Here is a 17,945-nt window from a genome sequence, read left to right on the forward strand (position 1 = left end):
AGGCAAAATGTATGAGAAGGAAATCTTGCAAGTGGCAAAACCCTGACAGGGCACAGTTTCGGAAAAAGGAGACTACTGAAATAATTATTTCACATGACTTTAGAAACAAAGTGTAGAGGCTGAAAAGGTCAATGAGTTATACAGCCAATCTTCATTTCTGTAAAATTATTTTTATTACAGATTTGTTAGCAACTGTCTCCCATTTTCCTTCAAAGCAACAGTGCTCACTAAGGTCTTTTTGCATATCTTATATTCTAATTTTCTCCCTTCCCTCCCTGAATCTCTTGGCACTTTCTTAAAAAATCATTTTCCCGTTCTCACTTCTTGATGGCAGACTTGCATACAGGCCATGGTTCATCCTCTGACAAAATCTCATTTGCATCTAAAGACAAATAGTTCAAAATAGTTTTCTTATTGAGGATTCTTCATTTAATCTCCAAATATGGTTAAACACACAGTGAGCAACAGTCCTCTTAACCTTCATTAGTTAAATAATGATCAAGAAATCTCAAACTTGCCTAGACAAAAAAACGTACAGCGAGACACAAAACAACAACACAAGATAAATGGAAGCAAAAGGTACCAGGGCAGCGGAGGAGGAAGCCTCACAAGAGGCACAAAAAGTGCACATTAAGTACATTCCCCCAAGTGCATCTAATAGGTTACCCTTACTAGGATTCATCCTGTTTGCAGACTTGCTCAGCAAGCTTACCACGACCAAGCTGTCCAATTAACAAATGTGATCTAAAAAGCTTGGCATGCCCAACTTTATTTACCATATACAGGTGAAGAGAGACCAATAGCTTTACCGATGGCCCACACGCAGGTTCTTATCTTCTGGGGAGGGGCACAAACAGTCTCAAACTACTTCACAGGAAAGTACCAGAAAGACCCACCCTTGATTTAATGAGATGGGGTTACAGAAAGAGTAAAAACACACGCTGGGGTGTTTGAAAACATAAAAATCTGGTTCAGATGGAGAAGCACGGAGACTATGTAGACATCACCCATACCAGTCAGACCACTGGCACACAACCTCTGCAGAACAAACCCAGCCATAAAAAAAGGATATCAAACTGAAAGGCTCAGGCATCCCATAACATCTACACCTCTGCACCCTCAAAGACTCCATCTGATCTCAGGGGAAAGCAGCTCCAAGTTTAGTTAGGCCTTTAGGCAGGTCCTCACAAACTCCCACACCCTCCATGCAAAAGCCAAGAAGTTGTGGCCCAGTATTTGGCCAGCTAGCACAGAAACTGAAGACCAAAGACTACTTCCATCCTTTTAAAACCCCTGAACTAAACAACAGAACACAGGACAGATGAGGTGCGAGACTACTGCCTAAACAACGACATTTAAAACCGGCAGAGACGCCTGCCTGGCCTTTCGCTGGCTGCTCAAGAAGCTGCAGCCCCCCCCCACGTGCTGTGCCTCCCAGCTCCAGCCCCTGAAGGCCTCTCGAACAGCACTGCCTGCGCTGAAATTACTGCAAAGGTTAACGTAAAGCTTTGATGTCACGGTTGAACCTTATTTGCAGTAGAAGCCACTTGAGAAAATGGAAGCGCGTGGTTCCCGGAGCAGCGCTAACCGGCAGCTGCCAGCAGAGGGAGCACCACGCTCAGCGATGGAGGGTCGCAGCCTGCTCCTCAGTTTTGCCTTGGCTGTGTGCCGCAGGCACGTAAACATAAACGTGCTGACGCCGTATACACAGACACCGAAACTCGTAGCAAAAACCCCAAAATTCAGGAGCCCTGATGGGGCGATTTAAGAGATCCGGAACTGGCCAAACACGTCCTGCGGCTACCCCCAGCCCATCTCTGCCAGTGCCTTCCAGCTCTTGACACCTCAAATTCATGAGCTTCGGGCACTCGTTACAAACACGGACAACGGGAGTAACAACAGGACCGTGCGCTCACCTTCCTGCCCCGAGCAGCCGCGGGGTACAATAAAGGCAGTGGGGCGGGGGCCGACCCGGCCTTGTCCCCCCCTCACAGCACCCTGCCCCGACAGGCCCCGGCCCCGCGGGCAGGGCAGCCCGCGCTCCCGCCGCCCCCGCCCGCTCCCCCTGGCCCAGCCGGGAGCCGCGGGCGCTGCAGCCCCGCTCCGGGCGGCGCGGCACGTTACCTGGCTGGGGGCAGCCATGTTGGGGCAGGCGCGCAGCCCGCCCGCCTCTGCCGCGCCGTCATGGCGGCGCCCCGCCTCCGCGGGGGGGGCCGCGCTGCGGAGTGGGCGGCATGGCCCGGAGGGGCCCTGCCGGGACAGAGCCCCTGCGCCGTTATCACACGGCGAAGGAAGCCCGGCACCAGCTTGTGCTCTGGGCCAAGTTTTCCTGATGACCAGGGCGGGGTTTTCCCGGAGCTGCACGGAGGAGGGACGGCCGTGCCCGGGTGGGCGCGGGGCCTCTGCTCCCGGCGCCGAGGGAAACCGCCGGTGCGACGAGGGGAAGGCGGTGGGTGCCCCCGGCCCTCTTCTGCCTCGGCACACGCTTACTGTAACGGTGCCATCTCTGTTTCTGCTCACCCTATGCTGCCCAGCTTCCTCTGGGCTCCTCCACTTGCCGCCTTTTCTCTCCAAGTAGAGCCAGCTCCCTGCCATCCTCCAGCCCATCAATGCCGCCTTCCTCCGAGTCAGCAACAGGAAAAAAAGCAATGCTGGAACGTGGGGCGCCATCCCTCGGACCCACACCGGGCTCTGCTGCTTCACTGAGAGCGATTTGCAGCAGAGCCTCCTCCAGCACGGGGAATCCAAAACCAGCCGGTGGGAGCCATGTCCACACCGTGGATTAAGGACAGCACTGTCCAGGCCTCACCTGACAAGGCTATCGCCTAGACAGGCTGCCATCGCAGCCATCGCTGACCAGGCCACCTTTGGCATGCCCCACACTAGGGGCAGAGGAGGACAAACCATGCCAATTCAGCCAAGGCCGTGTGAAGACCGAGTCCCTGGTTGTAGGTGCATATTTCCCTATGCCACTCTTCAGCACGCTAGCAACCCCACTAAGGCTGCCTAGTAAACCCAGGCTACTGAGCGACCTGCCTCACTGAAACATCTCTACAGTTCACTGGTTCCCTGTGCAAGAAAGGGATCCCTTAAATCAGAGATGGAGCATGTAAGTCTTCCCTTTGTTTTTCTCTGTCATCATAGACTAACCAAGCTTCATATTATGCCCCTAAAATAGTCCTTTCCCCCTTTTTTATCCAAAATACTGAAGTTCATTATTATCTACCTTTTACTGGCTTTAACCTGACAAATATTTTACTTCTCACTGTAGCTTATTACATAAAGACTTCCCCCCCTATTTAAATACTGAGCTGATTTTTTTCCCTCTTCTCCTTCAGACTCTTGTGGGTAGTTAACATTTCTTAAGATCAGTTAGGTGTGGGACTCCCAGGTGGTAGATATGTAAGGTGACTGATGAGCCTGTAAACCTATAGTCTGAAGTCAGCTCCTCAACTTTGTCCCAGATCCACACTCCGGAGGAGTCTACCCATCTACTGATGCTGTTAGGTAGGGCTGTGCTTACCCAGAGGAGAGAAAAAAAAAAAAGAAATCTTTCCCTTGAAGCATATACAATACCCTGTGCCAGGGACGTAGCTGCCTCATGTGCAGGAGGTACAAACACACTAAGAATCGTGAGCTCTGGGCACACAACTCATTACAACAGCTGATGGGGCACATCTACCAGCCTGTGAAGGCAGTGTTTGGTCAGAAGGGTGATCCTACTTCTGTCCTTCCACCACAGGCTGTGGCATTTTATCACTCTTCATCTTTGATCCATGCAATGGGTAGCAAGGTATTGTGATAGCACAGATCTTTTGCTTAAGTTTTCTTATATGTAAAGTGTGAATATTAACTGCCTACTTAGTAGGAGTATAGCACGGAGCTTGTTAACCTCTGCAATGCAAAGCTTTAATATCATCTGGTCTTTCTGTAAGCCAGAATGAATGGAGGAAAAGAACAAACAGGCAATATCAACAGCTGCTGTCTCTATTAAAATGTTATCTGAGGTCTGCAACCCTGGAAACCACAAAACCTGAAAGCTACTGAAAGGATGATCCTAATGAAACCAGTTTGTAATTCATTACCATTTTTTTTCTGACAAGTGGAAAATACCTGCCCAAAGGTGTCTGTGTTCTGCACGTGTTGCAGTTCAAAGCCCTGATTCCTTGGACTCTCCATTCTTTGACTTGGCTGTCCATGGTTGATTTATTTCACTGGGATGCAATTGTTGGTAGGTAACAAGTAAAACATAGGCCTACTGGAACATTACTTCTCGGAGCACAAACCACAAGGTTCTGGCAGCTGTCTGACCCTGTGTTCACCAGTCATCTTTTGGGTTTATTCTGGTTTATTATTTTGAAAATTGCTTTCTGGGGGAGAAGAGACTCACCATGCATTTGCTCCTTGAAATATCTCTGTATGATTGGCATTGGTAAAGAATTTGTGATGCATATTGTAATATCATTTCCTCTGTAAATGCATCAAGATTTTACTTCAATAAACAGCATCCTCACCTGGGAAAATTCCACCAATTAAAAGGAAAACATTTAAAGGCTGGTTATAGGGGGGTTAATACAAATTTATTTTGGTCAAACTAGAACAGTTATTCCCATTATAATTTAAGCCCTGAAGCACTGCACAATCCATTCTCATGCTAGATAACACAGGTAGAGGCTCCTACAGATACCACAGTGATTATCAACCACAAGTGAAAATAAATCTCCATATGGTTAACAACAATATCACTGACTAACCCACAAAATATTTCACAGAAGTAGGGATTCAAATACATTTGCATTTGATGCTAGTATATTCCCTGATTAAAAGTGCTTTGGCAGAAATCTCAATATTTCTTTTTTAAAAAATCCCATTTTTGTAATGATAATATTTTGGGTTTGAAAGTCAGAAAATATTCTACTCTGAAATTAAGTTTTCATAGTTTTCTTAAGCAAAAAAAAATGTTTATATAAGAAAATCTTGGTTCTGGCTCTATTTTTTTTTTTAATTGATAACCAGGAAACGCCTTCTAAAGCAGACTGTCATGCTCCCATTTACTCATGGGTGAGAAATAAAATGCTGCTGACTTCTCCCAGGAGCAATTTACAATAATCACTATGCTGCTACCTTTCTGTCTGCCACATTTTCAGGGGGAGTCAAGGCATTCGTCAATCCCTGGGAATCAACTTCATATGATAGTAAGTAAACACTTGCATTTCCTTCAACAAACTAGAGGTTACTGGTCCTTTTACTTCCTTTTATACCAAAGCAAGCCAAGCTATGCTTTAGCCTAATGTGATACTCTGGTTTTCCACCACTTTCAAACCCAATTAAAAGAAAATTGCAGGAAGACAGTAGGATTTGCTGTATCAAATCTCTTGACTTAAGAAACTGCAGTTTAAGAATCATGACAAATTGGATATGTTTCAGGATGGCAATTTGTTACAGAAATAAGAAAGCTCATAGCACAAAATCCACCTCAAAATCACCCATGACTAGTACTGTAGAGGAGTACCGTAGTAAATGATGAGACACAAGATGAATTGTTTTAGGATAGCATTTGTGTAATAGTTAAGGACTTTGACAAATATCTGATGACCTAAATTCAAAACTGTGCTGCTGCTGTTGCTAGCGATAGAAAAATTCTCCATAACAAACCTCTGCAATGCCAAAGGCTTATATTTTTCAGGAAGATAGCAAGGATGGCTCTGTGCTGCATGTCATTTTGATTCTGCATTTGTGCTGTTCAATGCAAGATTTCATATTTCTGCCTAAAAAAGAAAACCAGCCAAAAAAAAAAAAAAAAAAACACTTAAGAAATTTTTAGCAACAGCATTAGATCAAAAAGGGATATGAGAAATCTAGGCCCTGGTAAAATCAGTGGGATTTTCAAACACTAGCAAACAAAATTCTTTTATTCTCAAGAGTCTTAAAACATCAAGTAATATTGGTATGCTTTCTGATTCCTGAGCTTTAGGCTACACTCCATTCATACCACCGAGCTCTTTCCCACAAACACAGGACTTTGGAGTACATATTTATCCACTTTCCTTTAATAAAAGCTGAAATTCCTGAAAATTCTAGACTCAGGGTACTGGAACTTTAAGAAATACATTAAGTAGCGTAAATCTTATGATAAAATTGTAAGATTTGGCAGCAGTGGTTTGTGGCACAAAGGCACAATTATTGGCAGGTTCACTTCCATCATTACAAGGTACGATCCTCTTGCGGAGCAAGTTTCTTTAGCATGATGACACAACTTTTTCTGAGCAGGGAGATTTCAGTTCTCTATAGGGGCAGCTACAGATCTTGTCATCCAGAGTACAACCCAGTCCGTGAATGTTTAGGACTGGGCAGAGGTTAGCTAAATTGAGCACTTCTGCTATGCTGTGAGATTGTATTGATGAAGTACAAGCCTGTGTTGTCAGCGCAGCGAGGAACAGCTTTAACTTCTGTTGTCAGAGATGCTGCAAAAGTGTGCCTACATTGCTGGTTCACCATTAATATCACACTAGAACTAGGAGCACAGTTCTGTAGGCTTCAATAAACAGAAAATCTTTGATCCCTTCCTGGAGAGTCCTCAGAAAATTCCTGTGAGCTTTCAGGCACAAGACAGAAATTACTGTAATTATGATGTGCATGCTGCGACTCTGAAGACCTTTCATTATCAGTACTGCCAGTCCAAATCTCCAGCTCTTGTGAGGTTCCTGCAACATGTGCACACAGATGTCAACAGAGAATTTCCTACTTTGATGAAGGAAGAAGGGATGTAAATTCCCTAGGAGCAATTACTGGAATGTATAATCTCCATGAAGATCAACTAAAAGCTCCCAGTGCAGTTTCTGACAGTGTTTTCTGCTCGCATAAAACCTGTCAGTGAATGGTCCCCAGCCTTCAATGTCCCACATGCACCAATACTAAACAAACCATACGCTGCCGGCGGTTGTTTTGCCCTCAGTTTTAATTTTCTAAGTTTTCTCTGGCCGTAAGCAATCTTTGAGACGTAGGACTTTAAATCTTTCCAAAACCATGCAGGCTTTAAAAAGGAGATAATTCTCTGCTGAAGAGGAACTGCTGCTTTCACTGCCCAAGTGACTCTTTCTGTGCAATTCAGGCAGAGTGTAGGGAAGATCTTCTTGTCCCAGTCTAGTACACTTTCCAGGGTGTCAGAAAAGTAGTATGAAGTGCTGAAAGAACCGTGCAAATTGTTGATTTCCCTCCAAATCACTGAACCCATCAACACATGGTTTAGTTTAGCCTTGAAAGCAACATTGTTAGAAAGATTCAGACAAAATATTTCTGTTTTCTCTGGCACAAAGGTGGAAAATTATCATCTCTTCTTCAATATTTTTTTTTTTTTTAATTACTGATGGACTTATTTTATTCTGGCCCTACAAGTCAAAATCTTTAACTTGGAAAAACTTGAGTTCTGTCACAAGCAATTAAGAGTTTGGTAGGCATTCAGAAAGCAATGCACACCTACACAGGGATCCTCCCTGATATCTACACCAGGCAGGCAGTCTGCTTTCCTGCAAATTCTCAGAAACCATAATTTCTCACAGTTACAATTTCAGGGCATAAATATAAGGACAATCATGGAATATCAGACCGTGAATTTGTCTACTTCATCGATCAATACATTTTTAAGAATACAGGCCTTGCAGTCCAGACACAATCTGCGAAGTTAATTTTTAAAGGCACAGTATTCTTTACATACAGAGAACTAAAGATTACATTTCCATTGTAAATGAGATCCTCCATGCCTCCAGTGAGGCTGGAGAGAATATTGCTATGTATTCCTTAGACTGGGACTCTATCCTTTTACCCCTTTCAGGCATCATCTTCAGGATGTCTCATTAGTTGTTGCTCATGCAATAGATTCACCTTCTTTGAAAGAAGAATAGCTGTGTAACCGTAAGTTAAAATTTTCCACACAAAAGCATGGGTCACCTCACTTGCTTCTCTTGCAATTCAGTTTTCATTGACTTCTTTAGACCTGTATGTACCCTCAATACATCTGAAAAATGGAAGTGGTAAGTTTTTCAACTGAATAGGCAAAAAAAAAAAAAAAAAAAAAAGCATCCAAACTTAGTGGATTTTTTTATACAAACACCATTTCTCTGTGACTCAGTTTGCCAATCTGTATGACATTTACATAAATATTTACCCAACTCACCAAGGGTTGTGAATCTTTGTGAATCATTGTTTGTGTAACACTTTTGTAATCTTTGAATGACATGTAGCATATGCATTCAGAGTATGGATCTGATTAATGGCAGAGGATAAATGAAGACTAGATAAAAAGTGATCGCATCACTTTTTTTTCCCCTTGTTCAAAATCAGTTTCAAAGAAATTATTAAAAATGCAAATTTTTTTTTTTCATGCAGACATGATATGGTTGGTACACATCTTAGTGAAGAAGATTAGGACACAGCCTGATGTTAATCAGCATATTCAATTTTTTTCACTTATTAAGATTAAAAAGCAGGCATTGTTAACATACAATATTTGAAATTCATGTCTACATCACTTTATTTTACTTTTTATATAGAAATATCAAACAGAACATTGTAAATTAAAACATTGTAACATAAAATGCTCTTAATTCATACCCAGACAAAGTCCTTTCTGGCAAAATTCTTTGCTTCAAGAGACAGGTAAACTAAGTGAGCATACTGGCTGCTTCACTTAGCTGTCATTTCTCCAAGGCTATATGAGTAAGCCTGACATCCTTCATCTCTTGCGTTGCCATCATCTACATGCTTTTGTTATGGTCTCCCATGTTAAACTTTACAGCATCTTCAGTCAAAGGAATACGAGTGAAATGAAGTGTGGCACTGTAAATGAACAAAATAACCAGGAGAGAGGTTTAAGAAATGATCATACAGCTTGTGTGCAGACTGCTTTAGTTGTTCTAATATCAGTGCATGAGAGCCATGTAATACATCATCTCAGGACAATTCTGTATTCGATGCTTGTCCTGAGCTAGGCATAAGGAACTGCCAGCTGTTCAATGTTTTGAAGTAGACTGTTGACACAGATTTGAAGCATCACAATGGTTATGAAATCATTGTGCTGCTTGAAAGGGATACTCAGACATAGCAAGAAAGTAGGTTTTAATTTGGGGAACCAGATTTCTTAAGCAAACAAATTATAGAAGTTAGAGGCTGGAAATGGAAGGCCTGATCCTTCTCTCCACCACACTTCTATAGTGTTCAGCAGCTCAATTGTAGGAATGAATGCATTTTGGGGGAAGGATAGCTGCAGGGAAGTCCCCATACACCTGTCAGTTAGTCAGGACTCTGTCCTAGGAATGGAATCAGCACCTACTTGAATAAGTATGGAGACCAAATAGAGGAATCCATGACTGAATCACATAATTGAGGATCATGCTCACTTCCTGAGCTCTGCTTGGAATGGGGAGGAATGAACTATAAACCCTAGATCCCACGCATTGAATTCCAGTGTGGATGTGCATGATGGTATAGAGTAAAAACAAATGGCTCCTACACGTGTTGTGCAGTATCAAACATGAAACAGAGGTATTAACTCATGCTAGTGCATGAGTATCCTCAGACGAATGACTCCAAAAGTGCAATAATTCTTACATATAAGCAAATCTGTAGATGTTTATTACTCTTTTTCTGGATTATCGTGGATCCCCAAAAGGGCCTGTTTCTGAATCTTTTATGTCTTTTTTTATCTATTAGAAGTAAACTATAAAGCTCCAGGCATATACATAAAAGTTTGTGGCTGTGCTGACATAGAACTAAGAACTATATTGGGAGCACCTGTCTAGCTGCATACATAGTACTGTCCAAGAACTGTGAATCAGTTTACTATATACACCTTTCACTACAGAGCTTGCTATTGTTAGTATACCTCTCATGTGATTCCTGCTCCCACTGGCAGCCTCTAAGACTGGATTCCTCCCCTGCAATGATCCTTACTGATTTTTTTTTTTTCAGCAAGTAACTTACACCCTAAATGCACAGAATCATAGAATAATTTGGGTTGGAAGGGACCTTCAAGGTCATCTAGTTCCAAGCCCCCTGCCATGGGCAGGGACACCTCCCACTAGACCAGGTTGCTCACAGCCCCATCCAGCCTGGCCTTGAGCACTGCCAGGGATGGGGCAGCCACAGCTGCTCTGGGCAGCCTGTGCCAGTGCCTCACCGCCCTCACAGTAAAGAATTGCTTCCTAATATCTCATCAAAATGTACCCTCTTTTAGTTCAAAGTCATTCCCCCTTGTCCTATCAACTACTTGCCCTTGTAAAAAGTCCCTCTCCAGCTTTTTTGTAGGCCCTCTTTAGGTACTGGGAGGTTCCTACAAGGTCTCCCCAGAGACCGTCTCTTCTCCAGGCTGAACAACCCCAACTCTTTCAGCCTCCCTCATATGGGAGGTGCTCCATGTGTGCAGAATGGTGACAAGCTGTGCTCTGACAAACACGGTCCTCACATCTGCACCTTTACCTGAGCATCCCATTCACCTGGACTGTGTAACACCTCCCAAAAGACATAGCTGGATGTTTGCTTGGTGACATCCTACACCTATGGTAATCTGAGCTTGATTCTTCTGTGAACAAAAGCTGTAGTTACCATCAGACTCACTAATCACAGCATTCTTTTGTCATCTGCTTGCTACTGGCTTTGGAAAGGCTCTATTTCACCACATACCAGTGTTTGGTCATTTCTTACAGAGGTCTAACACCAAGATCCCATACAGTTTCATATAAACATATGGGTTTCCAAATGACAGGAGGTGAGATGCCATTTCCTGTGGAGTGAGTGCAAATAGCTGTTTAAAATGAAATCAGACTTCATGTGTTCCAGTAGGAGAGAGTACCAGGAGAAAGGTATAGCATTTTTTATGCAAAACTTGTCCCCACAAGCAAAGATGTTTGATCAGCTCGGTCAAAGTAATAAAGAAACATAGCAGCTGGTCTTGCAGTACTTAATCCACTATTGTTCCTTTGATATCACAAGTATCATTATACTTAGTAGTATGCTTCCATTACAGCAATTTTCTTTTAAATGCATGGCGCTGTCACTCATTGCTTAATGTATTATGGTCTCTTCAATCACACTTGGACTAATAGAGCCAGAAGATCAAACACTAAGAAATAAAAAATAAAAAATCTTAGCCAATCCACAGGTTTCAGGAAAACTGCTAGTTGAATTAAGGCAAGGGTGTGGTTTGTCACACCCTGATAATGTCCAGCTGACAAAAGGGTCCCCGGATACCCAGGGCAGGTGAAGAAGATTGATAGCAGCCTGAGAAGGTTTTAATTTATGCTGAGAGTAGCCTGCCTCATCTTGAGTAAAACCTAAGCAGGTTGATAATGTAGAACATAGATTTTGAAAACTCAGGTAAGAAAGTTCTGTATGTAAATAGGGGGGATTGTTTTTATTCCTTCCTTATCATTCCTTATTACAGCTTTTAAGATTGTTCTAGGAGTCCTAGGATTGTTAGGTAAAATATATTCTTTCTGATGTTTGTTTTAAGTAAAGGAATACAAGCATAGGTAAAGTATTTCTGCTACCATCTGTATTGTCACAAAATGAAAGATGTTGTTTGTTAAAAATAAAACAAAAAACCCACTATAAAAGCATTAACTAAAATGTAACTCCTTGTGATTCAATTAATAATGCTTGGGTGGCATGTCTTCTGAGGAAAGTACTGGGTGGTGTCAAAGCACATTAGGTTCTTTACAAGGACATAGCATGTGTACTCTTCATCGGTCTTGTCTTCATCAGTAAATTATGCAACAACAAGAGCTTCTATCCAAAATAATGAGGGGCTTGAGCTTTTGATTTTTTCACCATTATCTGAGCTAGGTATGTTGCTATCTGTTTTTTGGCTGCTTCTGTCACCTTCTTTCCAATGCTAAATTAATCATGCAGGTGACCTTGCTGGTTTTTATTACGCACAGCAGGCTTTATGAGCTATTGCTGGAAAAGTGTGACATTGCTCAACTAGTGGGGTCTTGTACCTATTTTTTCTAATGTGTTTTTCACTGCCACTTCTAAGTACAGGCTATATTTCTGCTGTCATACACAGTTTCTTTCATTTGCCATAAATTAAAAATAATTATGCTGTTAGAAGGAAAGTACAGCATAGTAAAATGTTTAGCAACTGCTTATAATCAAAAGTGCTGGGGGCTTTTTAAACCAGGCTCCTGTTAGTTTTAAAATGCTGTTTTGCCTCAACTTTCCATGAGAACAATGATGCTGAACATTGGAGGCATAGTAATCCAGATAACTTCCATCCCAAGATATTGAGTGAATGGGTACATCAAACTGCAATCTGATAACAAACGTCTTGTGAAAATCAGTCGAGTCTGAAATGGCACTGCATGACTACAGTATAGCTGTATACTGCTACATGATGCTAAAGAACGGGCAGGAGGCCATCTGGAAACTCCTACCCCATTGGTCTGAATTTGCTGTAACAGTAAGGGACTAGAGTCACAGAGTCTTTCCAGCTTATGTTTTAAATTCCTCCACATTCATGGACGAGAGTATGGCATCTGGGAAGGTAAGGCTGCTTCTGTAGCATGGATTTGGCTTTTCTTGCTCGTGATGCATGTTATATAATTATAAATGAACTGTCTCATAAAGTTCTGTTCCCAAACTTATTTTGGGAAGCATAACTGAACTATGCTCCCAAAGCCCCTGAAAAGTTCCCCAATACTGGATTTACTCTGTTCAGAGTTGTAGCGACTTGTGGTGGCTCCTCCAGCCTTGTGCTAGAGCAGTTCCTGACAGGCTCAGGAATTGAGCATAGATCAGTGTTTTGGAGTATAAATCATTGGGATATAGTATTAAGAAACACTGCTGTAATGCAGGAGAAAACTGCTTTTCTAGTTGCATTGATGCAAGGAATTAAGCTTGAAAGCTTACTGCAATGTGCAAAACATGGCACAAATAGTAAGACATGAAGTAGTAAAGCTGTAGTCTGATACCCATCATTTAGTGGGTTCTTTTGAGCATTGGACCTTGTTTGCTGATGGACAGCACAGCCGTAGTGGAGGCTGCTGAGACCCGTCCCTGCTGCTCAGTCAGCTCTGCAGATCACAGCATCTGCCAGCCAGGTGTGTTGGGCATAGTGATGTCAAAAAGTGGATGAGGAGCTACATAGCTCTAGCTAGGGGGAGGGTCAAGTACTGGTCTGCTTTGCCTTGGGTGTAAAACAGGAATAGCATTTCCTAGTCATTAAATGTTTAACTTGGTGACCCTAGTGTTTTCACCATACTTCTTGAATGTGACACTTAGTTATGCGATCAAAATGACAGCAAAAGGAGATTTAGGAGAAATTAAACCATGTCCCTGTAACGGGCATGCAGAAAGCTATTTTCAGGTTAGACGTAGAATTCACTTTGGAAAAGAGGTTAATTGGCTTTTTCAAAGGATGTCTGAAACCCCAAGATTAGGGGACAATGTGAGGATGCCAGTGCAGCCTGACAGCTGGCTTACAGCTTCAGAGGAACATCTGGACAGATGCGTGCAGCAGTAAGGAAGAGCAGAAGTGCAGACTGCCTACAGGCAGTACTAGCACTGGGCAACTGTAAATGATTCTGTAGCTGCTTCAGACAGGTTATTATCCTCCTGGAGGGGAGAGCCATATAAATAGACTGGCGTGCCTGCGATCCTGATCAGCAAATTTTAAACTTTGGAGATCAAAAGCCTTCGGGATATACCGCTGGGGTAGGAAGGACGCTGATCTCCTTGACGGGTTGGTGGGATGGATACAGAGGCAGAACGCTACCCTAGCTAAGCGGGACCTTAACACCTCGGAGACGTGCCCCGCTCTCCTGTAGGACCTGAACCGTACCGCTGTGGCCGGGCTCCGCTCGGCGCAGGCGGGTATCGCCTTTCCGCGGCAGGTGGGGAGGACGGGCCGTTATGCCTCGGGAGGCCGCCCGGCTTCGCTCTGGGACGGGGGAAGGTCGGAGAGCGGGGAGAGGTGCTGCTGCGGCGGGGACCGCTGGCAGCCGGCGCGCAGGGAGCCAGCGCTCCCCGGCCCCTTCCCCTCCCCGCGGGGCGGGCTCGGGCCCCGCCGCAGCCTCCCCCCGCGCTCGCCGGTAGGCGGCACCGCCGCCCGCCTGCCTCCGCCGCCTCCTCACCTTCGCCGGGTGCCGCGCCGGGTGACCCACATCGCGGCGGCAGCGCCGCACCCGCCCCCGAGGAAGGACGGCCCGGGACGGCGGCTGCGCCGCGCCACGGGGATGTAGCGGCGCGGAGCGGTGAGTGCGCGGCGGCGGGCCCTGCCGGTGGCCCCGCGGGTCGCCTAGCGACGGGAGGCGGCTCCGGGAGTCGCACCGCAGCCCCCTGCGCTGCCCGCCGCAGCCCCCCCCGCCCGGCCGCGGGTGCGAAGTTTTGCCCCCTTGAATGAGGGGCTCTCCCTGGGAAGACCTTGCGGCGTAAGGAAACTGCGGGGTCGGTGGGTGGTTTGCGCATTTGGGTTGGGTTTTTTTGCTGGTCTTTAATGTTTGTGGGTTTGTGTTGGTTTTTTTTTTTAACGCCCCCACCTTTTGTAATTCTCGAGGGGGTGGCTGGAGGAGGCTGGCGCTGGGCGGCAGCCAGGGGCACGGTTCTGCGGCTCCGCAGTGGGCTCCGCGCCCTGCCCCGGCAGCCCGCCCTGCGCTGGGGGCCGCCGCCTGCCCCGCCGCCGCGGCGCGCAGCTGCCCGCAGGTCTGCACCTCGCGTACACCGGCGTATGGACGTGATAATGATGGTTTCTGGGGGGGTTGGTGTTTTTTTTTTTTTCTTCTATGGTACTCTCTTCCCTACCTCCCCTTCATACCCCGCATGGTCATTGTGTATTGAAGTTGCACTTATTCCTCAGTTAACTCTAGGACTGGTGTGTGTAGTCTTTTATGTTTCTCCCTGTCCTCACTGTTTCTGCTTTTCTTACCATTCCCATGAAAATGGCCAAAAGAGAGTAGCTAAAGTGTATGTCAGAGTGTGTGGGTGGGTGGGGAGAACAACACCTTTGTCCCAATTCAGTCAACTCACCAGTCAGATCACAAGAAGCTGGTTTTTGTGACAAAGGCGTTTGAAACAAAGGAGCCATTTTAGAAACTGAAATAAATGTATTTTGTGGCTTGCATGCTTTAGTAAATCCGGTAAATTCTCATTTTTCTCTCTCCTACCCGCTGCACACACCCCCATCCTATTTTATCCTGAAATGAGGTAGAATAGAAGAAATAGCATCTCTTAAACCCTGCATCATCTCTATGCACTACAGCAAGCTTACTGGTTGTCTTCTGTTTTAAACATTTCATTATGCATTTTTAAAGAACATTATTTTTTACTGGTAGATCCATGAATAGTTGAAGCAGTTGAGTGTGCCTGTTTTTAAGAACAGCTCATCTCCCTAAGATGAGAACAGCAAAAGACTTATGTGCAGTAATTTGGTAGGTGTTTCGTACTTAAGTCTATTTAACCTATTTAGCAAAGTGGAAGCACAGAGGAGACTTACTGATTCTTAAGAGAGCCTGCTTTTCTCTGACTTTCTTAAAGTGGACCATTGCATTTTCCAAACTGAACAGGTGGAGTTAGAAATACCTTTTGACTTGTTAAGTTCCTATAATATGTATATCATTTTAAGCAGTATTTCAACTAAAACTAATGCAAACCCACATTGCTGTAGCAATTGATCTATTGCCAAGCCTAATAGGCTTCCTGTCTCTGAGCATCTATGAATTCAGGAGTGAAATCATGTGACATTATCAGATGCTGTATGGATCACTCTAGAGAGAAAACTGGCAGAAAATACTTCCAGGAAAGCCCTAAACAATAGAAAAATAATGTAACAGAATACATTTGTGAACTTTCCTGCTGGTTCGCTGATATACAGTAAAAAATGTTCTGCTACTGTAAAAACCTGGTAGGACTAAGTGTGTAACCAGTGTCTACGAATCTTTTGCCTGCTCGGCTCTTGAGACAGGGCTTTATTAGCCGTGGGACAGGATCACATTAGCTGCAGTGACACTTGAACCCAAGAACTTCCTCTGGTCAAACATCTTTCTGTTACTCTTTCTGGGGAATTACAGCTCCTTGAGCCAAGTTATACTTAAGCAGAGAAACTTTGGGGCTATGTTGCATTAGGTGGTTATTTTGTTATCCATCATCTCCCATGCACAAACTGAGCTTTGCTGCTGTTTGCTGTGATGGAAGCAGAGAAAATGCTGTTGCAAAAATGCTAGCGTGTGTATGGCTCCAGACTGACGATAGTATTTAAATCATCTTATATTTAAAACTGTCCAGAGAACTTGGGCTTTTAAGCTGTGATCAGCTGTAACCAATGTTAACAAAAATTCTGTTTAGTTGTACAGACAGGGCATAAGTGATATACAGAGCCAGGCAAGCTTTATTTTTCCCAAGGGGTCATTTGAAGTGTTAGTAGAAAATTGCATGAAGAGCGAGCCTGGGCTGCCTGGAGATCAAATCTTGTTGGGCTTAATGCCCTCTGGCTCATAAGACTACTTTTTTTTTTTTTGTGAACATCTGCTCAGCCTTCTTGATTGGAAAGCTTGTTTTATTTGACGTTCCTTTGAAATCTTTTGCTCAGTGATGTAGGCCAAAAGACAACATGAAATGTGTTACCCTTCTTGAATGCAAGCTTTGGGAAGGAGGCAAGAAGAGTAACCTCCAGGGTGTGGTTTGCTGGAATACTGCAAAGGAAGCCAGGTGGTGAGATGCCAATCAAGAAAGAAGCACAAAGTAAGGAAAAATAAAATTAAAACTTAGACTGATCTAAAGAAAGTGAAGAGTGGTTGTGGTAGTGCAGGACTGAGGCTATGGTTCGGGCTTAGCATGCTCAGCATCCATGTAACATGATGTGAGCTCAGCCACATAACTGAGTTTGAGTGCTGAGCTGTGTGGCACCACAGAATTTGCCAAGCCTGAGCCAGAGGTGGAAATGCTGCTTGTACCTGCCAGGTAGTGGGAAGAGTTGCCTGACAACAGAGACTGCGGGAATAGCTTCCTGAGTCAAGTGTCAGTGGTATATGGGACTGCATGAGCTCCCCTTTTCAAGGCAAAGAAAGCATTTTAGCACTAAACTGACCTGTTTGACTTTGCCTTGAAACAAATTATGGATATGTTTACACAAGCGATTTGGCTCACATCCAGCTTAAGTATCTGACACATCCTCTGGAGACTTTCTCTAGTTGCTTTGCGGTGGTCAGGTCTCAGACCAGTCTTGCTACAACAGACCTGAACTCTCTTGATGAAATTAAACCAGGAGTGCTCTGGGAGCACTCCCAGTCAATTGCTAAGTCTTGTATGAAAGATACGGGTTTCTTAGAAGTACCTCTGAGGTGTAATTGAGTGAGCAGTTCTCATCCGCTTTAGCATCAAACCAATGAAGAGCCCTATATAAAGTTTGTTAGCTTCAAACATTTCTGGCAGTTTGCTCTGGAGTGCCAGGTCCTACTCTGCTGCAAAATGTGAGCAAACACGTCTTAGCTTTCTGCTACAGCTGAGAGGCTCTTCAAGAAGATAGTTTCCAGCACCTATAGTAGGTGTAGTACCTGAGCAGAACCAAGTGGTTGGCTGTGGTGTTTTTAATGTGTCCTAATCTGTCTGCGCATCCTCAGGCTGAGCACTGCTTTCTGGTTCAGCCAGCTTACAGTCACAGATGTACAAAGGAGCCTGGAGATCAGGAGAAATACAGGAGGTACTAAGACTGGAATTGAAAACAATTGGCAGATCAAGCAGGTAAAATTGTGACTTGTTAGAGCAGAGTTAGGAGGCACAGGTTGCTGTGGTCCTCATGACTGTGTCTGTAGGAAACTGTGTGTACTTGGGAGCTCTCCCCTCTCTGGTGGTATTGTACCTAGAATGACTTCGCAGGCATTCATAGTCTTAATATACATGCCTGCGCTAATGTTTTAACTGAGATCGTGTGTTTTCAAAGTAAATCCCCCAGTTGTCCC

The 17,945-nt window shown here is 44.3% G+C and overlaps 2 protein-coding genes across 12 annotated transcripts in view; one reads left to right on the forward strand and one right to left on the reverse strand.

The window, feature by feature from the left end:
* The window catches only part of ALKBH8 (alkB homolog 8, tRNA methyltransferase), a 49,952-nt gene extending 47,178 nt beyond the window's left edge, over positions 1 to 2,774 (reverse strand). For 2 of the 4 annotated variants that reach the window (XM_056327644.1, XM_056327643.1), the window contains exon 1: positions 2,521 to 2,774. In XM_056327644.1, coding sequence (XP_056183619.1) covers positions 2,521 to 2,670 — 150 coding nt within the window. In that variant the 5' untranslated portion in view covers positions 2,671 to 2,774. Of the gene's footprint in view, positions 1 to 2,124; positions 2,339 to 2,520 lie in introns of those variants that run through there. The other 2 variants (XM_056327650.1, XM_056327645.1) reach the window with 1 other exon arrangement.
* A 215-nt stretch (positions 2,775 to 2,989) lies between these two features.
* ELMOD1 (ELMO domain containing 1) overlaps positions 2,990 to 17,945 on the forward strand; it is a 64,522-nt gene continuing 49,566 nt past the window's right edge. For 3 of the 8 annotated variants that reach the window (XM_056327658.1, XM_056327652.1, XM_056327659.1), the window contains exon 1: positions 14,253 to 14,423. The gene's annotated coding sequence lies outside the window, so the exon portion shown is untranslated. The other 5 variants (XM_056327657.1, XM_056327654.1, XM_056327656.1 and 2 more) reach the window with 4 other exon arrangements.

The sequence above is a fragment of the Falco biarmicus genome, chromosome 2 (genome assembly GCF_023638135.1).
Source record: "Falco biarmicus isolate bFalBia1 chromosome 2, bFalBia1.pri, whole genome shotgun sequence".
Classification (NCBI taxonomy): Eukaryota; Metazoa; Chordata; class Aves; order Falconiformes; family Falconidae; genus Falco; species Falco biarmicus.